This window comes from Tetrahymena thermophila, assembly GCF_000189635.1.
Source record: "Tetrahymena thermophila SB210 genomic scaffold scf_8254719, whole genome shotgun sequence".
In the NCBI taxonomy this organism is placed as follows: Eukaryota; Ciliophora; class Oligohymenophorea; order Hymenostomatida; family Tetrahymenidae; genus Tetrahymena; species Tetrahymena thermophila.
In genome coordinates, this window is record NW_002476484.1 from 491,882 (window position 1) to 514,505 (window position 22,624).

At 21.5% G+C, this 22,624-nt stretch overlaps 6 protein-coding genes across 6 annotated transcripts; 2 read left to right on the forward strand and 4 right to left on the reverse strand. All coding sequences in view use genetic code 6, as the record gives it.

Moving 5' to 3' along the window:
• Positions 1-376: 376 nt before the first annotated feature.
• TTHERM_00391530 (tetratricopeptide repeat protein) lies at positions 377-2,116 on the forward strand (the record flags this gene model as incomplete). The annotated part of the gene is made up of 1 exon (XM_001011828.2): positions 377-2,116. One exon carries the CDS (start codon positions 377-379, stop codon positions 2,114-2,116), a length of 1,740 nt encoding a protein of 579 aa, XP_001011828.2.
• A 915-nt stretch (positions 2,117-3,031) lies between these two features.
• TTHERM_00391520 (MORN repeat protein) lies at positions 3,032-5,391 on the reverse strand (the record flags this gene model as incomplete). The annotated part of the gene is made up of 2 exons (XM_001011827.1): positions 3,032-3,593; positions 3,650-5,391. The coding sequence occupies 2 exons, from the start codon at positions 5,389-5,391 to the stop codon at positions 3,032-3,034; spliced, it is 2,304 nt and encodes a 767-aa protein (XP_001011827.1).
• A 1,771-nt stretch (positions 5,392-7,162) lies between these two features.
• TTHERM_00391510 (hypothetical protein) lies at positions 7,163-8,353 on the reverse strand (the record flags this gene model as incomplete). Its single annotated transcript, XM_001011826.1, has 1 exon — positions 7,163-8,353. One exon carries the CDS (start codon positions 8,351-8,353, stop codon positions 7,163-7,165), a length of 1,191 nt encoding a protein of 396 aa, XP_001011826.1.
• Positions 8,354-13,995: 5,642 nt separating this feature from the next.
• Positions 13,996-17,004, forward strand: TTHERM_00391500 (transmembrane protein, putative; the record flags this gene model as incomplete). Its single annotated transcript, XM_001011825.2, has 1 exon — positions 13,996-17,004. The coding sequence occupies one exon, from the start codon at positions 13,996-13,998 to the stop codon at positions 17,002-17,004; it is 3,009 nt and encodes a 1,002-aa protein (XP_001011825.2).
• A 1,357-nt stretch (positions 17,005-18,361) lies between these two features.
• On the reverse strand, positions 18,362-19,199 carry TTHERM_000391477 (hypothetical protein; the record flags this gene model as incomplete). The annotated part of the gene is made up of 2 exons (XM_012796513.1): positions 18,362-18,456; positions 18,518-19,199. 2 exons carry the CDS (start codon positions 19,197-19,199, stop codon positions 18,362-18,364), a joined length of 777 nt encoding a protein of 258 aa, XP_012651967.1.
• A 1,160-nt stretch (positions 19,200-20,359) lies between these two features.
• Positions 20,360-21,811, reverse strand: TTHERM_000391478 (hypothetical protein; the record flags this gene model as incomplete). The annotated part of the gene is made up of 1 exon (XM_012796514.1): positions 20,360-21,811. Exon 1 carries the CDS (start codon positions 21,761-21,763, stop codon positions 20,360-20,362), a length of 1,404 nt encoding a protein of 467 aa, XP_012651968.1. The 5' UTR covers positions 21,764-21,811.
• Positions 21,812-22,624: the final 813 nt, after the last annotated feature.

Consider the following 22,624-nt stretch of genomic DNA (forward strand, 5'->3'; position numbering starts at 1 on the left):
ATAATTTATTATATCATTTTGCATATTTAATTTCATTGAGAAAACAGTCTATTTTATAAGTTTTAGCCATTTATTAGTTTTAGAAAATTCTAATAAAACTAAGAAAATAAATTTATTGATAATTAATATTTTTAAATTACTTAAAACACACACATTATGTTTCTAATTCATATTTACTTTATAAAATAATTTAAAAATAATAACAAATCATTTTTCTAGAAAAATTAAGAATGTTCTATATATTTCTATTTGAAAAAACCTTTCTTAAAAGAATTTTCAACTTTTTTCTTTAAAAATGAAAAAGAGTTTAACTTTTTATAAATAATTTTTAATTCACATAATTCTAAAATAGAATATAAAAAGAAAAAAGAAAACCATGATTTTTAAAGGTTTTTTTTGCAATAAAATTAACTAAAATTTACTAACATACATTTAACGATGGTATTCTATAAAAAAGCCTGATCTGAATTTTGAAACTATTTAAATTGGAGATCACAACAATGTCTAAGAAGATATAGAAAACTATAAATTTTTATTTGATTAAGCATTCCTATATTTTTCTTAACAAAAGTTTGAAGAAGCCTAAATTTACATTTAATTAGCTATAAGAATTAACCCCTAATCAGACTACATGTGTCATCGCCTTTTAGGATAAATTTTCTATAAATAAGGTAAATTTTAAGATGCTTTGTAAACATTTAATGAGTTGTTATAAATAAATACTTTCAAATCAAATGTACCTTATATCTACAATACTATAGGGTCTATTTATGAATAATAAAATATGAAAGACCAAGCAATTAAATAATATCAAAAAGCTTTAGAAAATGAACCTTCTGATTACGAAGCTCTAATAAATTTAGGAAATTTATACTTTTTTGATAAAAATATGGTAAAAGAAGCCAACGAGTGCATCAAGAAAGCCTTGGATTTGAATCCTAATTGTTTTTTCACATGGTATAAAGCAGCTAAATTTTATGATAATAGCAATTAAAATTAAGAAGCAATATATAATTATAAAAAGGCATTATCAATATTTCCACGAGATTCGGAAATCCTTTATAGTTTAGCTTAAATATATCATAAAATTGGAAATAACTAAGAAGCAATAAAATTTGAAGAAAAAGTGATAAAGAACAATCAAAAAGAATATTACTTTCATTTTTATAAAGGATGTTAATATAGAGAACCCGGACATGAAAATCAAGCAATTAACTGCTTTTTAAATGCTTTAGAAATTGGCCTTGAATTATATAGTCCTTTAATAAACCTAGGGATAATATATTCTTAAATGGGAAGACTAGAAGAAGCTTAATCTTGCTATTTAAAAATTTTAAAAACTCACCCATAAGATTGGAATGCTTTGCTTGGATTGGCTAAATTATTTACAAAACGTGGAATGATAGAAGAAGCAAAATTTTTTCTATAGAAATGTTCACTGATTTATAATTTAGATTAAGATAACTGTGATGATATTGTATACTGTTATTGTTAATTAGGAATGATAGAAGAGGCCATAATTTGGTATGAGAATGCATTAAAATTTATGCCTGATTCTGTTTTTCATTTAATTATTATTGGTCAACTACACTTGAGAAATGGAAATATTGAAAAATCAAAAATTTTTTTTGAAAAAATTTTAAAAATCCGACCTAATTAATCTTATATTTTGAATAATTTAGGATTTGCTTACTATTTGGAAGGAGATTATTCTAAAGCCATATCCTATTACTAATAATCTTAAGAAATAAACCCAAATGTGTATGACACTTTCAACAATTTAGGATTAATTTATCAAAATTAAGGATTTGCAGAATAAGCAATTCAACAATATGTAAAAGCTATAAATATTTTACCAAATTTTGCAGAAGCTTTGAATAATTTAGGATCTATTTATTTTTAAATTGGAGAGTTTGGAACAGCTATTTATTACTACATGGAAGCTCAAGAAGCTGATCCTCAATTTTTAGAACCTTATAAGAGCTTAGGTTACATTTACAAAAAAATAGGATAGGTAGAGGAAGCAAACAATATATTTGATTAGCTAACTTAGTTAAAATAAAAACAATAAAAATAATTTGATTTTAAAAATTATATATCCATAACATAATAATGAAATTTTTTAATTATTAATTAAAAATCATTTTTGTTTAGTTGTTAAATAAAATTATGAAAAATAGATTAAATATTTGAAAAATATTCGTATTTAGATTTATTACAGTACTACTAAAAATTATTAAAACAAGAAACTTATTCACAATTTAAAAAAAAAAAAAATTTAATTAATTTATTTCTATTACTTATTGATAAGTTTCAAATACATTTTTTATTTTTTAAGAGAGGTTTGTTGATTTTTATTTTTGTAAAATTAATAAACTTTTGAATATATTTTAAATGTAATTCCAACAAGTATCTTAAAAAAAGAAGAATAAATTATAGAGAATTAAATATAAACATTTACTGAATAACCAATCGTGTTATTTCTTATAAACTTTAAGTATAAATTACCCTCTTTATTTGTTAACATATGAGATTAAACTGTATAAAATATTATGAAATATTTAATATTTCTAAAAAAATTAAATCAAAATAATATCCTAAAAATAGATTATCTTAATTTGGAAAAAAATGAAAGTAATTTTTATGTTTTTATATAAAAATTAATTTAAATACAAATTGAAAGAGAACTACATCAAAAATTAATAATTACTGAGTAATTAATAATTTTAAGAGAAACAAAAGATGTTTCTATATTTATCTAACTTTAAATAAAAAAAATTTTGTTATAATTTTTGAAAATAGTAGATAAAAAGATTAAAATTTAGGAGTTTATGTTAATAAATTGAAGAATTAATGTGAAAAATATTTATTTTATACAATTTATAATAAAAGCTAGCTGAAAACTTAGCTGGATATCAAAAATGATACTAGCAAATACAAGTTAATAAATTAAAGAAAAACAATTTTATTTATTTATTTGAGTAATTAAGTTAAATTAAGAAATATAATTATAGTTATCATAAAAAATTTTTCAAGCATTTTTATTAGCATTTTTAACATCAGATTCAACTTTAATAGTAGGAGGAATGAATTTGATATATTCCTTATCAAACTATTCAATTTTATTCAAGTATTGAGAATATTCGCTTTCTTATTTCTTAAGATCTTCTTAAATTTAGAAACCTTAGACTCTTCTGTTGTTAATCCACTTAGCATTGAAACTCACTTCTTTATCTTGAGATATTTTAACTGTATATTTTGCATTTTCTGAAATTTCTCCTTTCTTAAAGAATGCATTCATTGTAACATCTTTTAGGCTAGATAATGTTATTTTAAATTAACCATTTTGATTGTCGTTGATCCACTTGCCTGATAAAATCATATCTACTTATTCATAAGATTACTTTTTGATTCCAAAACCTTCTTTTTTATTTTTTTTGAAATTTCCAATAAAGATCTCACCGTCTGTGAAGATGAATTTTCCCACTCCATCCATTTAGTTTTCTTCGAAGTTGCCTGCATAGATATTTCCATTTGAGTAATAATATATACCGAAACCGCTTTTCATGCCTTTTTTATATTCACCTTCATATCTTTATTTTAAATTAATTTAATTATCATTTGCTATAAAATAAAATAAATAAATTACCTATCTCCATTTGAATAGTAGTAAGTACCATAGTTGCTGAATTTATCTTCATTCCACATGCCTTCGTACAATTCAGAAAATTGTGCTTCGCTTTTATTTTATTGGCCTTCGATTTCTTTATAGTATTCTTACATTCCATAATGCTTTCTTACTATGTTTCCTTCATCTAAATTTTAATTTCCTCTAAGTATGGTGGATTTAAAGGCATTGTTCGATTAGAATGAGCTTACTTCTAGGTGATTGAGGGAAGATATGAGATTATTGTTGCTCTCTGGTACATCTAGATTATCAATAGACTTAATCAAATTTAATTGGTTTGAGGTTTTTGGTGCTTAAGCTGGTTTCGAAAATAATGGATTACCAAACTTCTTATCCTTTTTCAAAATACCAACAAATCCAAAGTACTAGCCTTTTACACTGTTATGAAGTAACTTCGATTCTAAATCGCTATAATTATTACTGTCTAACTCTGCTAGTGTGGAAACTTTTGATTTTTAAGGGGAACTCATTAGACCTTACACTTTTTGTGTTTCTGTTAAATCTTTTGCTAACATTAACTTCTAGTCGTCAGTTATGGCTTGATATATCTATGAAGTAAATTAACCTATTTTTTCATTATTTGAATTTGCTTAACTTGAATTTTTGATTGTCAATCCAACAGCTACATAGCAATTTAACTCAAGTTAGTTAATCATTTTCTAGTATCTAGCCCAAAAGAAGATACCAAAATCGAGGTAAGCCTTGACCATAAATCCGAAGAAGAAAGGATCATTATCATTTAAAACGGTTTAAATATCTTTAGCCTTAGCAATATCAGTAATACTTGAGGGTTTTCCACTCTTTAAATATTAAGAAAATAAAGCTGTAAAGCCTGATGCTTGAATGTAACTCTGCATTTTTTCATTATCTATCTCAACATGGTTAACAGAAGCATCATTAAAGCTATTAGGACCCTTTCCATTGTTTTGTAATCTTGTGTTATTCTTAAAGTCTCCTTAAAAATTGTTATTAGGACTTTCACCTAAGTAAAATTCTTTATCTTTGCTTCTCTGAGTTTGGCTTGCGAATATACTAAATGTAGGATCTCTTCTGTATTTGAATTCGCTTTCATTTGTCTAATCTAATCCAAAGATATCCTCATATTCTTCTAAATGTACTTTTTTGTTCAAAGCAAGAATGGAGCCAGAGTTTTCAGCATCGACTATAATTAAAAGATGTTTATTGGTATAATTGGGAACTCTACGCCAGCGTTTAATGATATTCTTAAAGTCGTAGAAAACAGCAGTGTTTTCTGTCTAATTGATGACTAGCTACTAAGCCTCAGTAAGTTGTCCAGTAAAATAGAGGATGAATCCATTGGTGTTTGAATTACTAAATAAATCATTTAGATAGTCATCGAATGACTTTTTCTGCAATTAAAAGTTAATTTTAACTACATTGCTTTTGGAGTAGTTGTAATCATACTCTTTAAAGGCTTCTTCAATCAATTACAGATTAGCAGATGAAGTAGCTTTTAGTTTTTTTCTCTTTTCTTACAAATCTTTATTTAATACTGAACTCTAATCTTTTTCGACACCACCACTTTCAAGAGTATCGCAAGCAACTAGAAGGTAGTCAATTGTCTTTATGCGTCTATTTTCACCTAAAGGGAAAAATAAAGATCTCTACCTTCTTAAATTGATATCATCATCCTAAACCTTGTGTGTGGGGTTAATGATTCCTTTTGATTGTTACAGTCCCATGTTTTTATTTACCTTATTTTGAATGAAAGAAAATATATCTACCTACTAAACAGAATAATAAAAAATTAATTAATTAATTATCAATTTTTTTCTGATTTCTTTTCTGTTTTTATATAGATAATTAAGCTATATTGCATGAAATATAAATATCTATTTGCTAACAATCAAAATAATAAAAATAAAAAACAAACAAGCAAATTTTACAATCTTAAAATTAGTAGATTAATCCAAAATTATATTTTTTTCAAGGTAAAATTTTTGAAATTATAAATCAATCAATTATTTATTTATTTATCATTCTTTATCGACCTATAAATCATATTTGTTTTTCTAGCTTTTCTGTAAGATATTTGAGAATTTTATATAATAATTTATTCTTCTTGAATATTTTATTTATTCCATAAAATAATTTTGAAATAATTCCATAACTAGAAGTTTTTTGATATTTTAAATAATATTTTTGCTACAAAATAAAAAATAAATAATAACAGTAGCTTACTTGCCTAAAATAGCTAAATAAGTTAAGCGGATGAGATTATATATTGTATGAATAATATATTGATTTTACATAAAATATCCAATGAAGATCTGATATAAATTCACTGATCAAGTAATTAAATTAATAATTTGTTTGATTAAATGAAATAAATAAATAAAGGATACTGAATTAAAAGGAACAATTAATTAATAATATTAATGCGTAAGCACTGAAAATAAATAAATATTTTTTTTGATGGCTCAAAAATATTTGAAGGATTTATTATATTATTAATATTATAATCCAGATTTTCTAAAAAATAGAGGTCAAAATATTTATTTATAAAAAAGCCTTATTTCCTTAGCTTACAATCTTCCTAATAATTTAAAAAAATAACTTAACTAATACTAAAGTAAACTTCTATATTACTATATTTTAAATGCTAGTACTAAATATTTTACGTTTTTTTAATTTGATTACATAAAATTTAATATTGCTAGTACTTACTAATACTTGGAGTTTATTTTGCAAATATTTTGATAATCTTTTTTTTATTTTTGTTACTTGATCATTTTGAAATGCAAAATGTAAATTATTGAATGAAGGAATTTTTCTTTTAAAAACAAAGTAAGACCATTTTATATATAATTTTTATTAATTAAGTTAACTTATATATTACAGTATATTAAATGCTATAACTAAATATTTTACGTTTTTTTAATTTAACTACATAAAATTTAATATTGCTTGAACTAATACTTGGAGTTTATTTTGTAAATATTTTTATTTTTTTTGTTATTGATCATTTTGAAATGCAAAAGATAAATTATTGAATGAATGAATTTTTCTTTTAAAAACAAAGTAAGACCATTTTATATATAATTTTTATTAATTAAGTTAACTTATATATTACAGTAAATTAAATGCTAGAACTAGAGCTGTACCGATCCGCCGGATCTGTACTTTTTACATTAAAAAGATATATTATTGAATGAATGAATTTTTCTTTTAAAAACAGAGTAAGACCATTATATATATAATTTTTATTAATTAAGTTAACTTATATATTACAGTAAATTAAATGCTAAGACTAAATATTTTACGTTTTTTTAATTTAACTACATAAAATTTAATATTGCTTGAACTAATACTTGGAGTTTATTTTGTAAATATTTTGATAATGTTTTTATTTTTTATTTTTATTTGGTCAATTTAAAATACAAAAATAAATTATTGAATATTCTTTTGAAAACAAAGTAAGACCTTTTTTATATTATTTTTATTAATTAAATTTCAGAAAATAAGTATTTTTTTCTTTATTGGAGACTTTTTATAAATGTCTAACAATTTTTTCTTTTCTGAATATTTCAAATCCTCATTTTTGTATTGCTCTTATTACAGATTTTTTAAATTTTCCACCTTTTCTGAATAATTTATTTTCGCCTTCTCTAATTCCATTGAACACTCTTCTTTTTTTTATTCAATTTCCTACAAGTTTATCTAAAGTTGCTGAATATCTTTAGAATATATATCAGAATATTCATCTTATTTCTATTATAGCAATAATTTTTATTTCTCTAAAAAGATATATTTTTATTTTTAGGCTAAGTCTATTTCTGTTTGCATTTCTTTTGCTTCTATGCTGTTTTCTTCAATCAAAAAACTTTTTTCAGCTCGATCATCTTTAAATTAAATATCTTAGTTTGATTTATTATTTTATTCATAGTTTATCAAAGTAAGAGCTATATCTTCATCTTATTGCTATTTTTATTGATCTATAATTAGAATACCATTTTAATTAGTGTTTAAAGGCTCTTCACATAAAAATTCTTGTGAGCTTATACCATCTAATAATTTAATTCTCTGTTCTTCAAAGAACTTTATTTGTATCTGTTTTTCGTTTAAATTTTGAATTTTATGAAGGAATTATCTCTTTGATTCGACATTAAACTTCTTTTTTTATTCTAGTTTATAAAAGAAGATCTTCTCTTATTCTTAGAGAGTAAAAAATTTATCTTACAAGGTTTTTAGCTGATTCTATGCTTCTAACTTATCTTCTTCAGCTGCCTTTAATCGATCAAGTAAATTATTCTGACTTACTTCTATATTTTTTATTACATTCCTTTACTATTCTTCTTCTTAAACAACTTGTTCTAAATTTAAATGCCTATATATTATATCCTTAGTTTCTTTTACATTTTTTTCTACTTCAACAGATTTAATTGCAAATATATTTTAAAAATCAGTTAAAAGTGAGTTCAAGCATTCCACCTATGACTTCGATACTTTACTAAATAGCGAATCATAATCGATTTAAACTTCTTCTATTTTCTATCCCTTATACTACCTTATAAGAGTGCTAATGGTTAAAGAAAGTTTCTAACTACTTTTTTAGCTTTAAAGATTTGCTTGAAGACTCTACAATTATTAAATTATTTATGTAGAATATGTCTCTTTTAATTACTTTTTAAAAGATTTGTACATCTCATTTACTTTTTTTCTAAAATTTTTAGCTTAATAATTCAATTCAGTAATTATTGACTCAAATTTTTTGTCATGAGTAGAACAAGTTAACTATGAATTCTCTTAACATTTGGAAATAAACTATTCAATCTTGATACATTCCTAAAAATGACTACTGTGATTTATAAAGCAGTCAGCACATAAAGTACATTTATTTTTGCTATTTAATTAGCACTACTCATTTATACATATTCTTAGTATTGGCTAATTATCATGTCCTTACTCCTGACATATTTATTACTTTATTTTTTATAATTACTCACTAAATAAAGAACTCATTATTATTCTAATGAAAATACAAACCAACCAAAAAAATAAATTTTAATTGATTATTAACCTTTAAAAAAATTAATGAATGAACAATGATAATCATAAAAAATTATTAGATTAAGTAAATATCTTATAATATTAAAATACTAAAAAATTAAATGTTCTATTTTGATTAAAATTAAAATTTTGTTTATTAATAAAATTTGCTTTGATACAATTAATACTAAATAGATCAAATTTAGTGTAATTTAGACTCAAAGCAAAAGTATCAAAGAAAGCAAACATAATTAGAAAATATTTTATAGGTACAATTATTACAAAATTAAAATACTTTCCAATTCAAATTTTGTAATATAATCTAATTTAATAGATTTAAAAAATTTAATTATTCATTTAAATCACTTAGATAGTTTTATATTAGTATTATTTAATATGTTTTACTTATTTATTAAAACAAAAATATAATTTATTGATTAATAATGATTGACGTTTATTAATCCATTTCTATTATAAATAAAATTCGAATTCTTTTATTTATTATTTATTACATTTTATAATTAGATGAATAAATTTAATTATATTTGAGCTGTATATATCCTAAATTATTTATTTATTTTAATGGATAAAGTTTAAGGTTTTTGTATTTTAAGAAAAGACAAAGCAGAAGTTATTTTTTGTAAAATCAAAGTTGACATTAAACTTGAATTACAAGGTTTTGCTAAAATTTATCTTATTAAACTTTTCTTATTTAAATAAAATATTTAATATTTTTTAAGATCATTATTGAATTAGAAATTAGCAAAACTTATTTATTACCCATTTTATTTTTATTAATTAGTGTTTGAATATTTAGCTTATTTTATTTAGCATACTGATAGACAGACCAATAAATAAAGTTAAAAGTAGAACTTGAAAATCAATTCTAGTTTTATTATTACTTTTTATCATAAAATAAGAAAAATAACAAAAGCTTAATCAAATATTTTTATTTTTTATCAATATTCTAAATATAATAAACAGTTTTTTTTTTGAGAAAAAAATAGAAACTTTTAGGTGTAATAAGAAATATTAGAACATTCAACAAAATTAAAAAAAATAAAAAGTAAATAGCAAAAAAATGATTTAAGATCTTTTGATAAATAACTTTATAAACTCCAAAATTAAATTTGTGTTTGGAAATAGTAAATATTCAATATGATAGATTTATTTTAATTTTATAAATCTTTTAATTATTAATTAAAGTAAATTACATTTCAAGACAATAATAATTTTTTAACTTATCTTTATTCTATATGCCGTCAATCCTCATTAATTCTCACCAACCCACCCAAACCCTTATAGTACTATATTGTTATGATAAATATTCAGAAAATATGATGAAAATGTATGCTGGTGATAATTAATTTATTAGGATTTATGGTAATTGAATTTTAAAAATTTTTAAACATCAAAATGGTTTATCCATAATATACCTCATATTTAAAATTAAATCTCAAGATAGAATATTATCTGAAACTACTTTTATAACATTCCTTGATAATTTCCTACTACGGCTATTTATTTTATATAAAATAAAATATAAATATGTTTAATTAAAATTTACAATTATAACGGACAACTTGGAAGATATTTAGAATTAAAAAAAGACTATTATAGACTTAGAAATTCAATTAATAAAGAAGGCTTCAAACTATTAACTTAATTATAATAAATAATTTTGTTGCCCTTAACCAAAGGAGATTTAAATTAAAGTTAAATATTAAAAAATTTTAAATAAGATTTAATAATACGATAAAACACATTTTTATTTAGTTGCTTCTGACTTTAAAAAAAAGACTAATTTAAGACTAAATATTTACAGGTTATTTAATGTTAGTTTTATTTAAGCTATTAAATCATTGAGAAAAGATGATAATAAGCTCATAAATTTTAGATAGTAAACAATAATTAATTTTTAATATTGTGTTTTTTATTTGAAATATTAATTTTAACTGATTTTATTTTATTTCGTTAGAGATTTGGAATTATTAAAACTCAAAATTTAATTAGTTAAATAAAGATGACAAGATGTATAAAAAGGATTAAAAATATTTGTGTTTAATTTACATTTATTTAAAAGGATAATTGTATAATTAAATTTAAAAATTAATTTTTTAAAGGTTCTATTTTTAAAAAAACTTGTTAAAAGACAGATTTAACTCTCAACCAAGAATCAAGGACATAAATTAGTAAGCAGACTTCTAAATAATCAAAAGAAATATAACTTAAAAATTTATACTAATTTTATGATTTGGCCTTGGATTCTTGTGATTAATCTATAAGAATGACCATCTTGAATAGAAAAAATAATTTTAATTTAGCTTATATCAGATTTTAAAATCTTTTAAATTTTTTATTCGAATTTATAACAGTAGACTTCCATTAAAAAAAGTTATTGATACAATTAGCATGAAATCTATTATCTTCATTTAATAATTGTTCAGAATTTATCAAAATCATAATGATAGCTAGCTAATCAGTTAATTAATAGAGTTAGCTTTTGCTTACATATTTTAATTATAAAATATGAAAAAATAAATTTTTTCTTTAGATTAAATTATAGAGTGAATGGAAAAATCAAAAACAGTAAAATAAAAATTAATAAAATATTCAAAAAATATTATTATTTATTTATTTATTTATTTATTTATTGGTTTCCAAATATTTAAATATTTAGTTCAATTTATTTAGGATATTTATTTTTAAATAAAAAAAGTTATTAAATATATATAGATTTTCAAATCAATATTAATTATTTCGTACATAGATAAATTATCTTTCCTTGTTTATATAGATAAGGATAGTGATAATTTATTAATGATAGGAAAAAATTAAATATTAGATATTATAATATATACATAATTAAAGATTAAATTTGCCTAGTTAAATAAAATTAATAATTTAAAATAATTAAATTATGTTGATTTTTTACAATTAATTCATTTTTAAAATAATCAAATTAAAAAATAAAATTATGAGCTTACTTTTTTATTCAAGGGTTATTTGCACTTTAAAAATGTAAAAAAGAAAGCCAGTAAAAATGTTTTCATTTTTTATAATTAGCTAACAAAAGCGATTCAAGCTTTTACAGATTTTTTATGAAATCGAAAAAAATTTAGATTTTAATCACAAATCAATATTTCTATAAAGTTTCTTAGATAATAAAATTTTGAAATAAGCTAGTTGATCTATTAAAATTATAATTTCATTTTTTAATTAGTATCAACTCCTAATTAAAATCAGAAATTTATTTATTTATTTACAAATTTAATTATACAACTATTTCACTAAAATCTTAAAGCGAATCAAATAATTATGCAAAAAAAGCATGTATGTATGACAAATATTTTCATAAAATAAGATATTTAAGTTAATGGCTTAAAATTTAGAACTTATAAATTCTTAATTAATTTTGAATTAATCTAAAATTAATAATGACACTCATTTATTTATATTAATAATTTTGGTGAATCTTTCTGTCTAATTTACAAATTTTGCTCAATTTATATTTCTTTTGGCTGAAGGTTTTCTATTACCTTTTTTGATAGGTATAATTATTGATTGATATTAAACAAAAATAAATTAGTTTGTTAAGTTAGTCTACAAGCTAATCTTTTTTTTTCTATTTTTTTAATATATTTCTAATTATTTTAAATAAATTTAACTATCTTTCTCTCATTTTTTTTGTTATTTTCCCAAATGATTTATAATTGGAATAGATAGAATTTCGGTAAATAAAGAAATTTACTTTGATAAAAAACTGATTAAGTGATATTTTGTATTTAAAGTGCTCATGAAACATAATATTTTTAGATATTATAGAATCGAAATGAAATGTAAATAAAATAAATTCTCAATAACAAATATTTTATGAAGAAATCGATTTTTCAAATGAAAAATGAATTAAAAATTGTAGTAATGTTGAGAATTAATATGATAATAATTAAAAGCATAATTTTGTTGCAAAATAGTGTATTTGTTTGTGGAGAATTAAAGCTATAATGTTTTTAAAATTACAATTTATTAATTAGTTATTACAGATGAGTGTAAAATATTAATGAATATTGGATTACATTAATATTTTGAAGATGAAATAATAATTAAAGAAAATTGAATGTTAATGAGATAACTACTGAATTAATTTTAAAGGTTACTAATTTTCTCTTTGCTTAAACCTAAAAAAATTTAATTTTTTATGGAGATAATGTTGGTGATATTTCTACATAAGATATTTAACCTTTTTAATAAATTATGACTTTAATCGCTGAACGAAAGCACTTTAACCATATAAAAAATAAACAAAATTTCACTTTTAAAATTTCATGATTCTAAGTTAATGGCAACTAATAAAATTAATTAAAATTTACAGTGTGCTTGCTTTGATTTGTTTTGTTTGTGATGGGATTCTAATTACTTTTTTCCCATTCAAAATTAAATTGAAAATGTTTTTTAAGCTTTTCGTAGTTTTGTTATGATTGTTTTGTTACTAAAGCAATATCTGATAAAGCACTGATATATTGAAAATTGTAAACAGAATAGTGTATTTACTCTTGAATATTTAAGAGCTAATTTAGATTAGAATTTGCAATTTCTTATTTTATTAATAAATAAATATTGCTAAAATTATGAATTCGAAAAAACAAAAAAAAGGTTAAAAAAAACTTTTATTTTTAAATTAACAAAATAAATGGAAAAACCAGCATATATTACAGAGTGGTTCTGGAAGAATTTTATTTAGTATTTGATTTTGAGTGTTGTCTTTACATTAATTAAAATATTAGAATGTACATATGCAAATAAATATATTTGATAACAGTGAATCTCCTTTCAGTGATTTTATTAGTAAATTTTTTATCTTTGAAATAAAATATGCTTTTTTTGATGCTTTGGTTTGCTAATTAACATTCTTCTAATGAGTAAATTTTGGAAATTAAAAATCAAAAAAAAAACAAATAGTTAAGAAAAATTCAATATTTAGTAAAAATTAAGGCAAATAGTAAGTAGTAAGTAGCAGTATTAAAAAAATTTACTTTATAAAATAAGCAATTTTTAGAGCTTGTGATCCAAAAATCAAAAGATAGAACCATTCATTCAACAAGCTTTAGTGATATTAATCAAGGAGGAAGCGCTTTTTAATTATTAAAGACTTAACTAAAAGGCATAAATATATTCAGAATATTAGTTTCTTATAAATTTGATATCATATATCCATATAGGATATCTGCAAATACAGTCAATCAACACTGCTAATTACTCAACGAATGAATAGATATACATTAAATTTCAAAAATTAAATGCTCGAGCAGCTATATCAAAAGAGAGAAATACCGCCTCTTTTAAGTTGGACTAAAGTAATGGCTGCTACAGTGATATTGATAGGTGTAGTTTCTATTATATTTACTGTAAAAGCAGGCGTTAATACTCCAAAGCCTTACATTTCTAACTTGCTTTTAGTAGGATCAGGCGTCATTACAATAACTGTTTTACATATAAAAAAAAAATATTTCAATCTTATCCACACAGTCAACTGCACATTCTATATGTCAACCATTATTTGGACTTATATAGATCAGGATTTTTATCACGATCCTTCATCTAATTTCTTGAACGGGTATATTCAAGGTTTAGCGACATACGTTTATATAACTGGTACTAAATTTCTACCAAAATTATTTTTAATAACTTTGCTCTTTGTCAACATGGCTTTTTGCAATGGTCTAAATAGCTTCCTTTCACAATTTTTATAGGTGACTCCTCTTTGGCTCATCTTTATTTACAAAGTTTATGTTGATGAAAAAACAAATAGAAGATTATTTTTAAGCTAATAATAAGAGCACGTATATAAATATATAATTTAAAATGTACTACCGAATGGTCTTTATATAGTTAAATTTGATAAAAAAGTTGAAAGAATTGAATTAAATTCGTCTAATCAAAAACCAAAGCTATTAAGTTATGTCAAAAATAACGATGATATGAAACATCTAATGAAAAATACTATCTTAGCAAGCGATGATGCAAAACTTCAAAATTTAATGAAAAGCAATGCAATTACTTGGGCTGATACACTTGAAGGTCATTTAAGGAGGAAAATTAGTTAAGCTTTGGAGTGGGGAGAAAAGCGTTTTATTAAACTCAAAGATAAAAATGTAATTAGAAGCAAGTAAGGAACTAGTTCGAATGACAGTGATAACGGATAGTGTTCTATCATCAATAACAGCAACATTAATTTTGAGAATGGAAGATCTTTAACAAAAAACACAATTAACAATTCAGATTAAGACATTCAAAATAACAGGAACACATAGAGTACATACAACTTTCAATAGTAATTTTAAAAAAAAAAGCTATAAGAATCATAAAACAATCAAATTATTAGTCTTAAGGGTTAAAATGGTAATGGTAATCTAAGTCCCTTAAATGATTTGAAAAATCTACGCAGTAAATTAAAATAATATACATAACCTTCGAATAATAATTTAGATTAATAAGAACACAATTCTATGGTTGGGTTAAAATATCAATAGACAACACCGGTGTAAAATAAGCAAAATAAAACACCTGTTAATTAATATTCCTAATAATTAATAAGCGTTCAAGAGGTTGCATCTAATCTTTTATATAATTCATAAAATTTATTAAGCTTACAAAATTAAGTAGGTTAGCCTAAAAAATCAATAAAAGAAAAACTTCCAAATAATAACTTATTAAAATCTGGTTTAACTTAGCGCAACGTAGCGGCTGCTGCAAGTTAAGCTGTGTTAGATAAAAAAGTAACCTTAAATGAAGAAAATTAAAACACAATTACAGATTTAGTTGAATATTTCAGTGCAGTCTATAAAAAGAATGATGACACTTAATATAAACTTAACCTCCGCTTAAGTACATTCTACTTGAATGAAATTTATGGTGTTATTTCTGTTGAAGATGAATCTTACAAGGAAAAGTTTGTATCAAAAGAGCGCGCATATTTTAATTTACAAGAGATTTTTATGAGAGCAATAAAGGATATGAATAATTTAACTGTTAGCCACCTCTATAAACTAATGAGGCAATAAAACCTAGCAAGTTAAACAGTAGAGCTTGAAATAAAAAATAATTCAGAAAACTTGTATTAATTTTTAAAATTAAAAAATAAGCTTGACAACTACAATAGTGCTCTTCAGATCTTGAGTAGTCGCTTTCCCTAAAAAATTCAACTTAATGAATGTACTGAGTTCAGCTTATAAAAAGAGCTAAAGCCATTTTTCGACATCTGTTTAGCGAAAGCAAAATTAAGCAAAATTAAACTTTTATTCGATTACAGTCCTGCCATCCTTTAAAATGATTATCTATTTACTCATAAATAGTTTTTCAATCATTTAATTTTTAATATTATCTTTAATGCAATAGAAAATACTCCACCAAAGGGAATAATAGCTGTTCGCATAGATTTAAATTAAGAAAAAACGTAGGTGAAATTTAAAATATTTAACACTACAGTTCAAAATATTGATGCTTAATATTTGTATAACTATCATGACCCAATAACGATAACAACTCTTATGAACGATATTAAACATATTGATAGACCTCAATTGGGTCTTCGCTTTGCCCACAGAATACTCTAAAAACTAGGTCCATCATCAAAAATAGAATATACCTAGAAAGAAAACAACAATTTATAAGATTCTTTTAATATAGAAAATATATGTGGCTATCTAGAATCAGAAAACTCAGCTTACAAATTCTCACCTCGTTCTTCAGTCAACACAGTCTTCTAAACATTTTATTTATACAAAGATATGCAAACAGTTTTACAGCCAAATATTTAAGCTAATATGCCAAATTAATCAATGCTAATACAAAAAAGTGTGGTAAGTGACTCAACCGACCTTCTAAAATAGAGATTTATCCTTTAAAATTAGCTTCAAAAAAATACACCATACATAGCAGAAACTAAATCTAATATTAAGAATGAGCCATAAAGGAATTCAAGTCTTCAAATTGACAAATTAACGCCTTAATAATTAAATATTACTTAGCTGATAAACGATAATTAGGCTTCTTTAGGACTTCAAGTAATTAACAAATCAAATTCTGTTGGTCCAATCAACTATAACAATAGTTCTTCCTGTATGGTTATGGATGAATCTAATGACTCATTTAAATTGTGGATTAAAAATAAACAAATAGAGGATTGTAACAAATCAATACCAAAGCTTTATAGTCTAAAATAAAATCTAGTAAATGCATCAAAAGACTAAAGCTAAATTTAAAGTGAACATTTTTCTTCTATTACTACAAGCAAAATAAAAGTCTGAATAAAAATTATTAACTTTTTCAATTAATTAAATATAAATAATTAACATAAATTTTCCTAATGTATTTAAATAATTTACATTTTTCTACTTGATTATAATTCAAATATAATATTTTATAAAATAAATTACTAACATATCTAACATTAAAATAATATTTTTAGATCTAAAATATATCTAAAAGTTTAAATATATGTATTAATGTAAAACAAACTTATAAAACTTCAATTTTAATATTAAAAAAGTTAATTTCGCCTAAAAATTCATTAAAATAAAATATTTTATTTTGTTACAAAATTTTTAATTTATAACAATTTTTAACTAAATTAATTTAGCTGTTGCTGTTAAAAGGCAATAAACTATCTTTTTATTAAATAAAAATCATATATTTAAAAACATACTTTTTTATTAGTTTGGATTTCTAATAAATTCAAAAAATAAATTAAGAAAAAATTTTGTCATAAATATTTTCCAAAATCTTAAATAAAATTATTAAAAACTTACACATGTCTTTAATATAGCTAAATGGCTAATGTATTTGAACATTATTTATTTAAAAATAAATAATTATATAATAGGATTTGATTAATAATATTAAAATTTTAATTTATATTAATCTTTATGATTTTTCAATTTTATTTTTTAAAATAAAATTTTAATTAAAAAATAAAAGTTTCTTTGATAAGAATTGATCAATCAATATAGAAATTTTTATACAAAATAAAACAAATAATTATACGAAATAAATAAATTTGGAATATAAACATTAATTAATAACAATTCAATTTGATGATTGTGGTTTTTTTGGATTTATTGAAACCTCAAAAAGCATTTTTTGCTAAACAAATTAATTAATCGTTAGGATTAATTACATAATATACTGGACAAGTTTAATCTTATTGTAAAGATTGCTCAAAATAAATAAATATTTAGCGGGATTAGTACTAAGCATATGAGTATTTTTTACTTTCAGCCTATTTCTTGCTCAACAGATACAAATCAAAATAATTTGCTTTTGAAAGTTAATCTATTATATCATAAAGATCCTGGTTTTAATTGATATGATTTGTTATTTTCAGAATCTTTTTGGCTGAAAATATAAGATAATCACATAGTAAAGAAGACAAGAACTCAAATTGAAAGATATTATCTAAGAATTCAGTAATTTATTTACTATGATCAGAATTGATTATTATTATTTACAAGAAATGTAGGAATATTTATCTTAGGATATAATTTTCTTATTAATTTTCTTTTCTATATGGATTGATATGAGCTAAAAATTTATAGATATATCGTTTAGCAAACTTTTAATCTTATTTGCAAAGACTGTGATGCAAAATTGAGTATGTGATAGTTTTCAAAGTTTTCCTTTCTGAGAAATTAATTTTAAGAGTTTCAGACATTATTATTTAGTTCTAATTTTTCTAGATTTTGCATCTATCCACTCCAAATCTATAAATGTTATTTAATATTTCTTCTATAAGTTTTTTATTATACATGTAGTCCTCTTTACTAAGCAAGTAGGGGTTTTTATTATTATTTAGCTTATTTTTAGTTTCCTTCTTTTTCATATATTATTGTATGTCATTAAAAACCAAATTACTCTACTCATTATTTTTATCAAATATATTTTTAACAAATTATTTAAATTCTTCAGCTTTTAAAGGTGAAAAATCTTTGTTAATGACTTCGTATCTCTAAATTAAGTTTTCTATAGCTGAAGAATCAGATTTAGCATCATCATCTTATTTCTTTAAATTAAGATTTTATTAAAATAATTTGTTTTGATTGTCAATGTGCAATTATAGAGAAGGATTTAAATCAACTACTTTATTGATATTTAGTGATGTGTTGATTTTTTTAAATAGTTCTTAATTCTTATTCAAAAAATCTGTGTGCATCTTGCCTAAGAATTTTTATTTAAAAGAAGAAACAGTTGGGTGACTATCTACTTGTTATTAAACTTCTTAAATGGCTTGTATGAGTTTATTTTTTGTTGCGTGGCTAACAAATGATGGAATTGGAATAGATATTTAATTGATTTCAACATAGGAGCACTCACCATTCCAATTTTAACTTTATGAAAAATTATTTTATCTCCAGTTGTTACTTTCCAATTATTCTTTGTTAGTGTTAGGGAAAAAGCTATTCCAATTTCCTTGATTTTTTACTTCTTTGTTTTTTAGGGTTTACATTTTCAATGATATTTTTTTACTTTAATTTATTTACTTTTAGATTCAAATTTTTTTAATTAGTTAATTAATTAATCAGTCAAACAATTAATAATAATAATTAAGAATCATCTTCTAAAGATTTAAAGATACAAATTTTTGTATTAAAAAATAAAAGTATTTTTTTATTTCTTGTATTTGTCTACTTCTTTAAACATCTACAAAAAAAAATTGATATAGACTAAAAGTATTAAAGTATTTTATAATTTCTAAATATTTGTCTACCTCTACAACAAAAAAAGTTGATATAGACTAAATGAAATATATTATTCATTTACTTATATTTAATCTTGTAATGGATTAATACTTTCTTTATTTTAAAAAATATAGTATTTTATTCTTGAAAATAAAACTAATTAATTAATTTTTTCTATTATAAATTAAAAATTTTAATATGCTACTTCTTTAAATACATATAGAGCTAATCAATTTAAATCAAGAAAAAACCACAAAATTAAAACTTAATGAATGATTAATATTTAGTTATAATTTTTTATCTACTTAAATAAAACGATTTTAAAAAATTTACCTATTTTAAGATTTTATTTAAATTTTATTTAGAATTATAAATTATGTATTGTTTAGTTCCAACCTTTTTTATGAAACCCTATTTATTTTAACTTGAAGATCTCCCACATTTGACACATTTTATTTCAAACTCATCTCTATTAACACTAGTCTTTCTTGATTAAAATATTTTTTTTAATTATATTTAAGATAGAATAGAATATATATGTATATCTATCTATCTATCTATCTATCTATCTATCTATCTATCTATCTTAATTACTACTTTAGCAATGGCTATATTTATGCTCATAATATTAAATTTTTTTTAAAGTTAATAAATTAAAAATTATATTTTTTTTATTTTAAAAAATATTTTATACTGAATAATTATATTATTTTAAAATAAAATTAAAATTAAAAAATAAAAGTTTCGTTGATAAGAATTGACCAATCAATAAACTACTCTTTAAACAAAATAAAACGAATAATTATACAAAATAAATAAACTTGGAATATAAAAATTTTTAAAAAAATAAAATACTTTCTCATTATTTATTTTATGAGTCAATTAATTTATTTTGATGGTTGTAGTTTTTTTTAGATTTATTGAAATTTCAAAAAGCTCTATTTGCTAAACAAATTAATTAATCATTAGGATTAATTACATAATATACTGGCAAATTTTAATCTTATTGTAAAGATTGCTCAAAATAGATAAATATTTCGCGAAGTTCGAGCTTAGCATACAAGTATTTTTTACATTCAGCCTATTTCTAGCTCAACAAATATAAATTAAAATTATTTGCTTTTGAAAGTTAATCTATTAAAGCATAAAGATCAAGATTTTAATATTTTTTATTTTTTATTTTCAGAATAATTTTGGCAGAAAGTAAAAGATAATCACATAGTAAAGAAGACAAGAACTCAAATTTAAAGATATTATCTAAAAATTCAGTAGTTTATTTACTATGATCAGAATTGATTATTATTATTTACAAGAAATGTAAGAATATTTATCTTAGGATATAACTTTCTTTTCTAATATGGGCTAAATTTCTGTAGATATATTATTTAGCTAACTTTTAATCTTATTTGCAAAGATTATGATGCAAAATTGAGTATATGATAGTTTTCAAAGTTTTCCTTTCTTAGAAAGTAATTTCAAGAGTTTCAGACATTATTATTTAGTTATAATTTTTCTAGATTTCGCATCTATCCACTCCAAATCTATAAATGCTATTTAATATTTCTTCTATAAGTTTTCTATCATACATGTAGTCCTCAAATCTAAACAAGTTTTAGATGTACTTATTTTTATTTGGTGCTTTTTTCATTTCTATTTTTTTCATATATTCTTCTTTTATGTCAACATAAAGCTAAATTATCTACTTACTATTTTTACCAAATATATTATTAACAAATTATTTAAATTCATCAGCCTTTTAAGCTGAAAAGTTTTTATTAATGACTTCATATCTCTAAATTAAACTTTCTCTAGCTGAAAAATCAGATTTAACATCATCATCATCTTATGTCTATAAATAAGGATTTTATTAAAATAATTTGTTATTATTTTCAATGAGGATTTTTAAAGAAGGATTTGAATCAACTGCTTTATTTTGGATATTCTTCTCCAATTAATTATTATCTATATTTTTGTTATTAAGTGGTGAGTTGATTTTTTTAAATATTTAAAAATTCTTATTCACAAAATCTTAGTGCATCTTGTCTAAGAATTATTGTTTTAAAGAAGATATATTTATGTGATTATCTACTTCTTATTAAACTTCTTAAATGGCTTGCATTGGAATGGATATTTAATTGATTTCAACATAGGAGTACTCACCATTCCAATTTTAACTTTTTGAAACTTCTTAAATTTGATTTTAATTTTAGGAGGAAAAATTATTTTATCTCTAATTCTACTAGTTGCTTGCGAGTTATTATTTGTTAGCGTTAAGGAAAAAGTCATTCCAATTTCCTTGATATTTTACTTCTTTATCCCTTAAGGTTTACATTTTTCTAAGATATTTTTTTGCTTTTTGATTCTAAATTTTTTTAATTAATTAATAATGATAAATAAGGATCATCATCTAAAAATTTAAAAGTAAGAATTTTTGTATTAAAAAAAAAAGTATTTTATAATTTCCTCATATTTGTCTACAGAAATACTTGCATCTATAACAAAAAAAATTAATGTAGACTAGATGAAGTATATCATTAATTTGTATTTTTCTTTAAAATTAATTAATGCTTGCTTAATATTTAAATTTTATTTTACTAAACCAAATAAAAAATAACTTCTTGAAAAATAAAACCAATTTATTTTTTTTATTATAAAATTAAAAATTTAACATATTATTCCTTTAAATACATAAAAAACAAATGAATTTATATTAAGAAAGTTTTTTTAATTAAATTGAAATAAAACACCAAATGAAATAATATTTTATTCTTCTTGTTTTACTATTTGCGACTTTGCGGCTAACTTAATTTGAAAAGCTTAATTTAAAATTTCTTCTTAATTTGTCTACTTACATATTGATATCAAAAACAAAAAAAATTGTTGTTTACTAAATGAAAAATATCATTTATTTATATTTATTTTTGAAATAAATTAATACTTTTTTAGTATTTAAAAATAAAAAATTTTATTGTACTAAAATTTCTTGAAAAATAAAAATAATAATTTTTTCTATTATAAATTTAAAAATTTAACATATTACTTCTTTAAATACATAAAAACTAATGAATTTAGATCAAGAAAAATTTTTAATTAAATTGAAATAAAAAACGAAATGAAATACTATTTTATTCTTATAGTTTACTAATTGTGACTAACTTATTTGAAAAGCTTTTACTTAAATGACTTTAATTTG